We start from the raw sequence: 12,609 nt of genomic DNA, 5'->3' as shown, positions 1-12,609 counted from the left end.
CCTACAAGTCTGCTTGTCTTTCCTGCTGTTTCTCTTTGTGCCTGTTGAACTCTGAGTTTTTTAATTAGACCATCCCCATCCAGTGGGAGGAGGCTGTCACTCTGTGTCCGTTACCTCAGGGAAAGAAAATTACATTTAATGAACCTACATAAACAATGTTGGATCCAAACATGTCGTCACTCAAGTCGCTCCTTCTATTGCTCGCATCTCTTTTTTCCATCTATTATTTTAGTTTTTTTTGCTTCTATCTGACACACTTGACTCAGCACCTTTTGCATCTTCATCTGTTTCTCTTTTGCTTTTGTTGTTCTTTTTCCATCTGTCCCTGGATTTCATCTGTCTTTTTGGTGTTCCTAAATGATCAGCAACAAGCTTAGGTTTGTTTTTACGTGACATTTTGGCTTCTTAGGCAAGTTTTTGGAACCATAAAGGAACATCTGCAGTTTGTCTTAATGACTAAATGTGTGTGCGTGGATTTTCTTCTGCCTCTCCAACTACCCAACAGTCTTTGGAGGGCGTGCTGCGCCACCCCGGAGACAACCGGACGCAGATCAGAGAGCTGGGTCAGACACTGATAGACGGGGGCATACTTGACGAACTAATCAGTGAAAAGCTTGAGGCCTTCAACTCTCGCTACGATCAGCTCAACCATCAGGTTGGGACTTTTCTCTCTTTGTGCATCAATGTTGATGTTTTATTTTCAGATAACTTGTTTAGATTATTTTTTGTCAGTTTTGCAGTCATATGTACAGAAAGTATGTTCCAGAAACATGTCCACTCATGCATAGAAGTTTTATATGCGCAATATGTAATTGGATATCCGGAAAAAAACTTAATAGAATTAATGAAATTAAACAAATGGAGACTCAGATTCTGTAGGTCCATTGTACAGAGTGATATCTTAGACACTATTTAATTTTTTTTATCTGGATAATGATTTAAAGATTACATTTTTCAAAAAATTTGAATATTTACTTGGGACCAATTAAAAAAAAAAGCTTCACTACTGACATTATTCAGGCTTCTTTAACAGCTAATATGCGTTCATAGACGTGTGCTATCTTCAGTACACACAACCATTTGATTTTTTTATTATTCTTCTCTCCATTATCTGACCATTTGTGAATTTATTTTTCTTATTTTTAGTTTATTTATCAAGCCTAACGGTAAAAACTAAATTTAAAAAGTACACAAAAGATACAGTTTAATTCAAATTGTTTATATAGTTCCAATTTAAAACAAATGTTGCCTCAAAACATTACAAACACCCCAAAATTATATGCCTTAATATATATTCAGTTGAATCCAGTCATACAGAATGAAATAGATAGCTTCAAAGATTTGAAGGATAATGAATCCCTTTGGTCCTAAAGACATGACTTTAAGATACTGTGTATCTAGTGGGGTATTAATTAAAAAAAATATTTGAAACATCTTTTAAGTCCACAAAGGGAAATACGTGGGTTGAAACTACTGGTCTGCTGTGAAAAAAAAACTACTGTTCAAGACTGCTTTCAAATATTAAAAATGTTATGCTTTATAGAGCAGAATTGCTCTCTATTATTTACCATAACAAAAAAACACTTCTCTCACCAGCCTATGAATAGTAAAATCTTAAAAACATTAAACTCTGCAGCAGCTTTTGACCAGAATAACTAACGAATGCCAACTTATCACTGCGGCTCTGGAGCGCCACAAGGTGACAATGTTCCTGCCTTCCTGGTGGGAGATTGTAATTGTGCTGTGTTAATTATGCACAGTCTCAAAACTCTGAGTTATCAGTGGCAGGAGCTGCTGTTTTTAAAACATCACTGTCATGCATCCATGTCTTTAAAAAACTTATATGAACCTTCGATTCTGCATTGTCCCAAGACTTAGCCTGTCACTTTTGTATGTTATAAAAAAATTTGTATTCATATTTAACTCACTTTTATCACTCAGTTTCAGTATAATTGAAGCTTTAATTATTCACATTTTTAATTGGACATGCATGTTTTTTATGTATTTTGCAAGTAGCTGAGTGTAATCATTAACGATACCAACCGCTACATCACCTGTTAATTAAACTTTTTTTGGAGGTAATTTGCGCATGCTTTGAGTGGAACTGAGTAAATTAAATTAAAGGTCCCGATAGGCAGATTTTAAAGCCCCGACCTGCTGTTTGTATCGTTATCTAGGCAGTCAACCGGCAGATTGGCCTCGAGCAGCAGCTGCAGACACTAAAGGAGAACGAACAGGCGCTCCAAACACTGCAGGAGTCCCTGAACCAGCTGGACCACACACTAACGTCCTACCTCACTGATCGTGTAGACGCGTTCCAGCTCCCCCTGGAGGCACAGGTATACTAGCTGCACGTTATAAACTCCTGGAAATGAGTTTGCTTAGAGAGCTCACCGCTGTTTATAGGCTCAAATAGTTAATATCTGTGTTCCCACGTAGTACAAAATTTTCCAGGCCAGGATAATTGTTGAAAGAAATAGAAGAGAATTAAATAAGAAAAGAATTTTCAGACTTTATTCTTCATATGCTGTTCTTCCTAGTGTACTTCCTACTGTCGTTTCTTTCCTTCATTTTTTTACGTCTCTCACTCTTTCTTTCCTTCTATTGTTCTTCCTTCCTTTTTTCTCAAACTGTTCCTTCGGTCCCCATGCCCCACATTGTTTCCTATTTGTCCCCTTACTTCTTTCCTTACTTGTGGTGTTCCTTCTTCATTTCTTCTTTTTGCATTTCTTTTCCTTTGTTATTTTTCTGCTTTTCTCTCCTCCTCCTTCCTTTTGTCATCATTGTTTTTTTTTCCTATGTCATTCCTGTTTTTTTTTTCCTCATGTTTCTGTCATTTCTCCCCTCTTTGTCTAATAATCCATCAGATACATTTTTGACCTTTCTAAGCGTTAACCACTAAGATTTGGAAAATGAATAAATTAAATTAGCTATGTGTAGTTACTAGAAACTTGCACGTGTTGCACACCTGCTTAGTTGTTGCTCTTTCTGCAGACCATTGGTGCAGAGATTGCCGCTCATGAACTCACTGTAGAAGAGATGAAGCGAAGAAATGTGACCAACTTGCCTCCTCCCACCGCTGAGGGAAAATCGGCCCGTGGAACGACAATGTTGGACCAGCTACAGGTAACACTGACTCCTACTGGACGATGTTGGTAACTGTTCCTCCTGTTACTTTCTATTATTTCAGTGTCCAATGTTGATAACAAAAGATGTTTCTATGTTAAAATTTTTTTGTGTTTAGAGTGATAAAAGGGAATAGAAATGTGTGACTTTGCTGACATTTGGTTTGATGACTGCAGAGGAAACTGAGAGAAATCTCCACAAAGTACCAGCTGTTCCAGAAGCCGGCCAATTTTGAGCAGCGCATGTTGGACTGTAAGCAAGTTCTGGATGGTGCTAAAGCTGAGCTACCTATTCTGGATGTTAAAGATGTGGAACCTGAAATAATTCAGTCCCACCTCAGTGGTTGCATGGTGAGGAATTTGAGATTTTCCTGCAAGCACTGTAGTTCTGCTATTTAGTTTGGTTTTTTTTCCAACTAGTGTTTTGTACTCATTTTGAACATATAGCGAATGTTAAAGAAATTGCAGTAATACGTATTTGAGCATGTATGTAGAATTTTGACCTCATGTGGATCATAGAAAATCCACATTAAATATGAAATTACTGCAAGTACAAAATGAATATGACTCATGAGAGTGTGAGCTTACCTGTAAGCACTTCATTCTTAATGAAAATGTGTTGTTTGCTTCTTCTACTTTGTAGAAACTGTACAAGTTGCTGAGCGAGGTGAAGCTGGAGGTGGAGACGGTGATAAAAACAGGTCGGCAGATTGTGCAGAAACAGCAGACAGAAAATCCCAAAGCCATGGATGAACAGCTAACTGCTCTAAAACTGCTCTACAATGACTTGGGGGCTCAGGTAATTTAGGGACATCTTGTTTTAGAGCAAAAAGCAATGAAGTTGAGATTTGATGACATTCATGGTTTCTGTATAATCTAGAAAAGAGTGAAATTAGATTCTTGAGCCTTCTTTCCATCTAGTTTCAACCCACACATTACCCTCTGTGGACTTTTTATATACTTTATATTTGGACATGAAGGACTGCGAACCCTGAAATGTTTAGTCTGAAAATGTCTGGAGCTTAATGGAAAACATGTTGTAACCCTGGAGATGGTTCTTTTGTCTTCACAGGTAACAGAGGGCAAACAGGACCTGGAAAAAGCCCTGTCTCTGTCTCAGAAGTTTGATAAAGAGAGCGCTGCCCTGCAGGAATGGCTGAGCACTACTGAAGCTCAGCTTCAGCAGAAGCACAGCATTGGAGACATGCCAGCTGACATCGAGGCCGAGATTAGATGGGCTAATGTTAGTATTACCCTAGACTTTTTATAAGCTCTGTGATCACATTTAAGCTGGGAAGTATTTTCTAAGTATGTGTACAGCAAAAAACAAACCACACAAGTAGATATCTATCTCGCCAGAAGATGGTGCACAAAAACTGTTTAAACTGGAGTCATGCATCATTTCTCCTTCTAATTTTCCATTTTTTTTAAGTTATGCAGTTTATCTGCACATTTTTCTACCAATTCTTATTTTCTGGTTTATTTTGGGATGTAAAAGTCGAGACTGTTTAACTGTTACTGTTTTTATTTGAACTGTCTGATATATAAGCACCTTCCATGTGCTGTTCCATCAGGGCCTGCTGAAGGAGTCGGAGCATCGGAAGGAGGAGCTTTCCAGCCTCACGGAGATCAGTGCAGGTCTGCAGACGTTGGTAGAGGGTAGCGAGGCTCAGCTGGAAGGCAAACTCTGCGGTCTGAACGAAGCCTGGGGCCAAGTTCACACCTGGACCGAAGACTGGCTGAGTGCTGTTCTGGTTAGAGCAAATGTTGCATACAATGGGAATAAATAATAACACGCAGCATATCTTTATTTACTAAAGGTTGTCAGAGTAAGCAGAATATTCGACTTGATTAATGTTGTGTAACAACATGCTTCAGCTTTTCTCACCATAAGTTAAGCAGAACAGAAAAAAGCAACTTTTAAATGAAAAGATATGCAAGAGAGGTTTTAGCATAATGTTTGTGATTTTATAACTTATGTCTAATGTAATGCATTTAATATCAACATTTAGATTGCTTTTAACATTGATATTAATACTGTTTTTTCATGTCAAGATGCACTACATTACTCATGAAAAATTTTCAACCAGAATGAAAAATATTCTTCAGTATGCTGTTTAGAAAATCACAGAAACTAGGAAAAGAAATGAAAATGAATTCTGATGGATTACAAATTAATAAAACTATTCAATGCCAATTGTCACTACATTACTAAACATCTTTTTGTGTAATCAAGGTTTCAATTTGTAAACAATATCTAAGTGATTTGTTTTTTTTGTGTGTGTGTGTGTGTGTGTGTGTGTGTGTGTGCGTGCGTGCGTGTGTGTGTGCGCGTGTGCAGACTCACCAGAATGAGGTGGAGATCTTCGATGAGAACTTGGCTCATATCAGCACCTGGCTCTACCAGACCCAGATCCACTTGGATGAGGCCGAGCGGATGCCTACACCTGAGAGAGAAAAATTGCTGAAGGTAAAAAGAAAAAATAATTATTGGAATTTTATTACAACACACCAGTACATGTGGTGCACAATGATCTTGATGTGTAGAAATGGTGCACAACATGTCAAAAAGTTAATTTCACATCTTTTTTTATTTTTTAGTAAAATTCTGATTCTTTTATTTTAAAGTCATAGATTTATTTCTTTAGTAGCATAAGATTTAAAAATTGTTTATTTAAACTTATTAGCCCTGTGGGCTTTATGCACTTTATTAAAATCAGTCATAAATTACTACAGAAGCTTGGCTAATTTTCCAGTTTTATCAAGCTCTAACCCGTCACTAGAGATTTTAGCAGATTAAGATTTTTCTTTAAATCCCCAAAATAATATCTATCAAAGTATTTACAGTGGTGTGATGCAGTGAAAATGTACTACATTTAATGAATTAAACATAATATTTGAAAGATTGGGGGAAAAAAAGCGGTTTCACTGTTAAATTGTGTAATAAAAAGATGATGAGCTGCCTGTTGATCGGTTTTCAGACCATGCTGGAGCAGCTGGACGAGATCAGTCTGCGTGTGGACAACGTGAGGGACCAAGCAGTCATCCTGATGACTAGCAGGGGGCCCGCCTGTCGAGATGTTGTTGAGCCCAAACTGGCAGAGTTGAATTGTAACTTTGATAAAGCTTCCCAACAGATAAAATCTACCCAGGTACAGGAGCATGAAATATGTTTCCTAAAAGATTTATCTTAAAATGAAAAGCTGTCTTGTTCAACCATTTTTTATGTAAAATTTCCTCTGATGAGCAGATGATGACCAGCCTGGAGTCAGGAAATTTTGAACTAAATCAACAGATACCTCAGGAGGTACATACGTCATTAATCACAACTTGGCTTTGATGTTCTGAATCTGAATTACTGGCTAATTTCTTATAATTTATTCCATGCATACTAAAAATTAGCAGAAGCTTTTAACGCGACACTGCTTCTCTCTTTGAGGATGCGGTCAAGATAATTGCGAATATGTTTGAAGCTCAGACTGACTTGCCCTTGAGTTTGTTTTTGTTCTTTTTAATCAGGTCACTCACAGTCAGGAGAGCCAAGAAGAAAGTCAGACTCAGCTTGGTCACACTGTGTTCCCAACTGAGATAAAGGACCTTCAGGCAGAGCTGCAGGACAAGTTGAGGACTCTGCATGAGGAGCAGGACCCAGTCCTTGATGATGATAAGGTACTCAAGGTTAACAGGAATTCTTTCATTTTTAAATCTTTGTAAGCAAAGGGGTTTAATAACCTGCACCTTAATAGCGATAAGATATTTCCCCCTGTCAGGTTGGAGATTCTTGAGCTTCTGTAGTTTTCCTGTGGATCTTGAGCGGGAAGGAATGTTGACCTGAGTCATTCTCTCTATTATTTTTGTGCAGGCAATAAAAAAGTAACCTGCACTTCAGGCTATATGCAATAAAGATGATAAGGACAGCTTTGATTGGGAACTTCAAGGTTTAACAAGTTTGGAATCAATCTGTGCCATCAAGTTTTATGACCGTAAACACACCAGCTGGGAAAATAAAATCAGACCAATCTGACACGAGGTCAACATCCTATTCAGGAAGTTGTTTGTCTTCCAGTCTGCACCTTGTACTGCCTGTTTAAGTGGATACACATATAGCAACTCAAGAAAAACAAAAACTGAATTAAATAATTTGACCCCTATCTTTGTTTTCCCTACAGCAGATGGACGAGGAGAAGGCCAACGTTGAGGAATTGCTGAGAAGAGGAGAAGAGCTGCTGCATCAAACTTCAGACGAGGCTCAGAAGGAAGAGTTGAGAGTAATGCTGCTTAGGTTGCAGAGCCAATATTCTGCTCGCAGGGTGAGGCAAATAAACACTTCATGTCTTTAATTCTAGTCATGTAAAATTTATTCTGCCATTTAATTAACAATGTTTGCTCACAGTTAATCTGGCTTGTTTGTGCTCGTTTTAGGACCGTCTTAAAAATAGGCAGGTTACAATCTCTGAGGAGTCATCATCTTCCCTGATCTTCGGAGATCAGACATCAGAGTTTACTGCTGAGGTAAGTAGCATGGATACAGTGCTGTATATGTTCACAACAGACCTGAGCCAATCACTCGTCAAGGTACAAAATATTGCTGCTTTTGCAGCAAAATATTGAAACTAAAGAACAACCAAAGATGGAATTAAATTTTTCCTATTCATCTCTAGTATGAAAAATGTGGATGCTGCACCAAGTGCAGAACTTTTTCTCACACCACACTTTTTATCTCCAGGTTGCACGGTAGAGCATTTTCGGATTGAGTTAGCTTTAGCTGGGCTTTACTAATTGAGCGATCCATCTCTTATGCAAGTGTTATCCTTTGGATTATAACAAAATGAAGGAGCAAACTCCCCACTGAGAAAATTCAGATTCATCTCGGTCCCTTTTTCTATGTCTTCCTGGCAACCGCCCATATTGAAAGATGTTTGGATGTTGTTTTACTCCCAATTATAATAACATGCTGATTACTTCTAATTACCTCTACTCCTCTTCAATACAGGAGATGTCTGCAACAGGTCACAGCAGAACTCAGACACTCACTCCTTCTGACTACCTGTTGGATATCAACAAAGTTCTTCTCGCCATGGCCGACAATGAGCTGCTCCTGAACTCCTCGGAGCTTAATGGAGGGCTTTTTGAAGACTTTTCAAGTCAGGAGGACACACTGAGGGTATGCCTTTTTCCTAAATACATCCACCTTCATCAGCAAATTTGTTTTGGATTGTTGTATAAAATTCCAATGACTTTAAACTGGACTTGACTGGTGTTGAGTGATAGATAATCTACTGGATTTGCTAAATGTTTTCATTGTTTCCTCGTGTATTCTTGTATATTTGTGCTCCAGACTATTAAAGATAATTTGGAGCATCTGGGCGAGCAGATACATGGGATCCATGAGCGACAGCCTGAAGCGATGCGAGATGCCTCCCCTGATGAAGTGGTTCAAATAGGAGACAACCTAACCCAGCTCAACGCAGAGTGGGACCGCCTCAATCGCATGTACAATCAGCGCAAAGAGTATGTTAAACTTCACATAGTGCCGAAAATACATTGAAGAAAAACAAAGGGAGTTGATTTTCCTGATGTGTGTGAATCGCTGTCTCAGGGCTTCTGTTGAAATCTGCAGGGACATGGAAGACCAGCTGTCCACAGATAAATATAGCAGAATACGATCCAGCACACACTCACTGACCTTCATTCACAACGCAGCAGTTGCTTGGGAATAAACAATCTCATGCCTATTCACATTTTCATTCCCACAAGTAAACAGGCAGACAGTGGGTGACATTGACCACCGTCGACTTAATTTTTGAACATAAGCAGTGTTTGTTTGCGGAGTGTAGTGGGTGCAAAGACGTAAGCAAGGGAGAAAATGTTCAGATTGCATACAGACACTGAAGCATGCTAAAAACCTCTGTGTTAATCAGAAGAATGGAGCTTATTTTGAAAAACAGCTCATCAAAAACTAATTTCCTCAACTTCTCTCTCTCATCACTTCTGCTCCTGCTCAAAGAGATGCTGCAAGATGAGCAGTGTGATAAAGCCCAAGGTTTTCTGTTTTTTCAGTAATTGTCCTGGTCTATATTTCAACGTTTAGCAACACTGCAGTGAGCCTTTTGTTGGTTTCAGGGCTTCTTGAGTGTAATAAATTTCTTTAATAGAAATCAAATAATCTGTTTTCCGATGGGTGAACAGGATTTAATTCTTGGACGGCACAATAATTTTATAGACTCATGGGAAGTTGTGAAACCTGAAAAGTTAACAAAATGTAGGGGTGTTCTATTGAAAAGCGTAAAATATTAATCGGAAAATGGAATAAATCCCACTTTTTCTCACTTTTGTTGAATTTTGTCTGAAAAAGTCAACAAAATTTGAGTCAGGAGTTCCTCTTGCTAATGCTGTGCTATTCCTAAAGTGAGGATCACAAGGCATAGCTATGTCTGTCTCTTATTTTGGCTCATAGGAGTTTTGACCATGCCATTGAGGAGTGGGGGCGGTTTCACTGTGACTTGAAGGATCTGAGTCAATGGCTGACTGAAACTGAGATCCTGTTGTCCGAAAGCGTCGGCCCTGATGGACAGCTCAACCTTGGATATGCACGGCAACACCAGGAGGTCAGTGAGGGACCCTATGAGGTTTACGACTTGTTCTATATATTTTTGAAATGTGGAGAATTTCTTCCATCTAGGAAACAGAATTTTTAGTTGTCTTTGCATATTTATAATTTTTAATAAAGAATGCTTTGATAATATCTCAACTTATACACGTGAAGTGTAATACACACTATGAGCAAGTTTATAAGTTCAAAGCAGGACAATTAAATTCCCCGAATGGCAATAAATGTTTCAGATAAAGCTAATCTTGATATTTTATATTAAACAGAGAATAATTGCATTTCTTCCCCTAAGGGAAAAAACAAATTCCAACCTGAACTTCATAAAATCACTTTGTCTGTTTATTATGCAGAGCAGAAATGAGAAAAGCCAAGAATAAGATGAGAAAGGACTTTTAATTTGACTTTGTTTGATCACTTAAGTGCTATTTTCATTTCTGCTAGAAATTAAATCCTCTAAAACTGCAGCTTTATCACTGGCAGCACCTCCACCTCCACTGCCTTTATCAGTGAGATTTGCAGCACTTGAGCTATGGTCAATCCTTCTGGATTCTTTATGCATTTTAACAGTTACTGACGATGAGAAGGAGGATCTGGAGGAAAGGAAGTGAAATATCTTAACAGCTGACTCACTGTACAATCACTCACCTTGCTTTATGGGTCTTTCTTGGATCATTAAATCTGTCCAGGTGGAATGTGGGGATTTGGCAGCTCAAATCTGAACTTGCTTCAAATCATGCCACTTGTCGATAACAGATTTACTTTGAAAGATGTACTTGAACTCAGGATTTAGTATGAGCTTCATAAGATTACTCTGTTTCAATAAAGCTACATTGTCTTCGTCTGTTTCTTTTCTAAGGAGCTGGAAGAAGGACTTTCCAGTCATCAGCCAATCCTTACTGGACTTACACGCACTGGGGAGCAGATAATTGCGCAGCTTTCATCTCCAGATGGCTCTATTCTGGAAGAGAAGCTAGAAACTCTGGTGCATCGCTGGAGAGCCGTCAAACGTCAGGTCTTAGACAGACAGCGCAGGTATGCACAAAAAAGAAGGGTGCAGTGCAAAATAAACAGGATGTAGTGACATTTACAAATCATTCAATATCGTGACTTTAATGTGCAATAAATCCAGCTTCATGCTCAGGGTTCATTATGAGGCAACTGTTTCAGTCTTCTCCAGGTCAACGCTATCACTGTTGGCACTGTTCTTGTTTTTTTAGTTTTTTTTGATAAATCATGCAACTTGTAGGAAGTGTAGGTCCTGTTATGGGTGAATAGTAATGTACTGCATGCTTGCTTGTGTGTGTGTGTGTATATGTAGGTTGACTGGAGAGGATCCAGCCCTGTTAGATCTGGTGAGGAGATATGAGCATCTAGCTGTGTGGCTAGAACAGGCAGAAAACGCTGCTAGCTCCCTGCCAGCCTCAGCCACTGACGAGAACCTGAAAGAGCTTAAGGTACGGTTGTTTACATTCAGAAAGCATCCACACACCTGGGAGACTTTTTAAAATTTTGTGGCTTTGCAACCCCAAACTATTTTGAAATAATGATCAGATGGATATGAAGGTGGATGGAGCTAAATAAAGAGCAATTATGAAAGAGAAACTGTTGGCGAATGTGGCAGAGTTTCCAAATGTGAATCATAAATCTAAATTCAATTGAAAATCTGGAACAAAACAAAAATGCATGATCAAGAATGATGCATACATTCAAGATTTAATTACTGTGTCTGGAAAGTTGACTAGATTTGAGGTATGTCTAAGCATGTGCAAAGATTGAAAAGAAATTTAGCAGGTGATTTGAAACTAAATTTAGTACTGGAAATAGTCAAATCAGTTTTATAGCTCCCCAGATCAATTTTGTGCTGCTTTATTGTAGCCTATCACATTAAACCCCAATAAAAGCTGATAAAATGTGGAGAGGTTCAAAGGGTACATATCCACTGCAAGACAGTGACTATGTTTACCTAGATTATTTTCATTTTCCATGTTATATTTTTCCTTTTACTCAAAGCAAACAAAGATGGATCCCATTTCTCTACAGCAAAACAGCGACACTGTGTTCATTTATTTTTCTTCTCTCTGGAGAGCAAACATTTTCAAGTCAAACATTTTATTTTCAGGGGAGACACTGAAAGCTACAGTGATTGAAACTACCTTGCACATTGCATTTGGATTTCTCAGACTTCTTGTTTTTTTTTGTCCTCCTTCTTCCCAACCTTCAGTTTTTGTTGAAATGAAGGATGAGTTCCCCTGTTTTTTGCAGGCTCTTGCTGTGGAAATGGATGCTCAGAATGAACGCCTTGGTTGGCTAAACAAACACGCTCCCCAGATCTTGGTCAATCCCAGTGTGAGCACTCAAAGCAGAGACCATCATGTTGGAAAACTCAGAGCCATCAATCTCAAATGGAGCAAGGTGAAATTAAAGTTACAAGTGAACTTGGATTCACTCTCCAGATGTTTTTTTTTCTTTCATCTGATATTGCCTGTAATATTTTTTTCTTGGTAGGTGACCCATGACTTGCTGGATAAGGTGGGGGAGGTGGAGACAAACTTGCAGAGTCACACTCTGTTTCAGGACAGGATGGCCAAGCTGACGGACTGGGTCATCATCACAAACCAGACAATTGTGACTAGAGGACTAAATCCTGTCCAGGCTCAGGTAGTTTTTCAAGGTCATTACACAAGAGGCAGCGTGCATGAATATTCAGACAGCAGTTTTAGTTTTCGTTTTTATTCATTTGCAGGCTCTCGAGGTCTCTATGAAAGACAGGAAGAAGGACCTGGAGGACTTACTGGCTCATTCTATCGAGCTGCAGAAACATCAGCAGCTGTTGCCTCAGGAAAAGGTCCCTGATTCTATAGTAATATGCTTTGA

At 38.7% G+C, this 12,609-nt stretch overlaps 1 protein-coding gene across 12 annotated transcripts in view; it reads left to right on the top strand.

Annotated features, from left to right (window-relative positions):
* The window catches only part of utrn (utrophin), a 173,086-nt gene that overhangs the window by 43,773 nt on the left and 116,704 nt on the right, over positions 1-12,609 (top strand). For 10 of the 12 annotated variants that reach the window (XR_008604881.1, XM_055021426.1, XM_055021429.1 and 7 more), the window contains 21 exons: positions 506-655; positions 2,178-2,339; positions 2,995-3,126; positions 3,303-3,476; positions 3,769-3,924; positions 4,198-4,368; positions 4,700-4,879; positions 5,467-5,595; positions 6,107-6,277; positions 6,376-6,432; positions 6,645-6,794; positions 7,295-7,435; positions 7,548-7,637; positions 8,119-8,289; positions 8,464-8,636; positions 9,583-9,733; positions 10,592-10,767; positions 11,054-11,189; positions 11,998-12,147; positions 12,241-12,393; positions 12,479-12,580. Coding sequence is in view for 11 of the 12 variants with exons in the window: in XM_055021426.1 (XP_054877401.1) it covers positions 506-655; positions 2,178-2,339; positions 2,995-3,126; positions 3,303-3,476; positions 3,769-3,924; positions 4,198-4,368; positions 4,700-4,879; positions 5,467-5,595; positions 6,107-6,277; positions 6,376-6,432; positions 6,645-6,794; positions 7,295-7,435; positions 7,548-7,637; positions 8,119-8,289; positions 8,464-8,636; positions 9,583-9,733; positions 10,592-10,767; positions 11,054-11,189; positions 11,998-12,147; positions 12,241-12,393; positions 12,479-12,580 (3,075 nt within the window). In the remaining variant the exon portion in view is untranslated. The remainder of the gene's footprint in view (positions 1-505; positions 656-2,177; positions 2,340-2,994; positions 3,127-3,302; positions 3,477-3,768; positions 3,925-4,197; positions 4,369-4,699; positions 4,880-5,466; positions 5,596-6,106; positions 6,278-6,375; positions 6,433-6,644; positions 6,795-7,294; positions 7,436-7,547; positions 7,638-8,118; positions 8,290-8,463; positions 8,637-9,582; positions 9,734-10,591; positions 10,768-11,053; positions 11,190-11,997; positions 12,148-12,240; positions 12,394-12,478; positions 12,581-12,609) is intronic. The other 2 variants (XM_055021437.1, XM_055021424.1) reach the window with 1 other exon arrangement.

Source organism: Poeciliopsis prolifica, unplaced genomic scaffold (genome assembly GCF_027474105.1).
Source record: "Poeciliopsis prolifica strain line A6 unplaced genomic scaffold, Auburn_PproV2 SCAFFOLD076, whole genome shotgun sequence".
In the NCBI taxonomy this organism is placed as follows: domain Eukaryota; kingdom Metazoa; phylum Chordata; class Actinopteri; order Cyprinodontiformes; family Poeciliidae; genus Poeciliopsis; species Poeciliopsis prolifica.
Note: the sequence above shows the minus strand (reverse complement) of the source record. Positions and strands in the feature narration are given on the sequence as shown.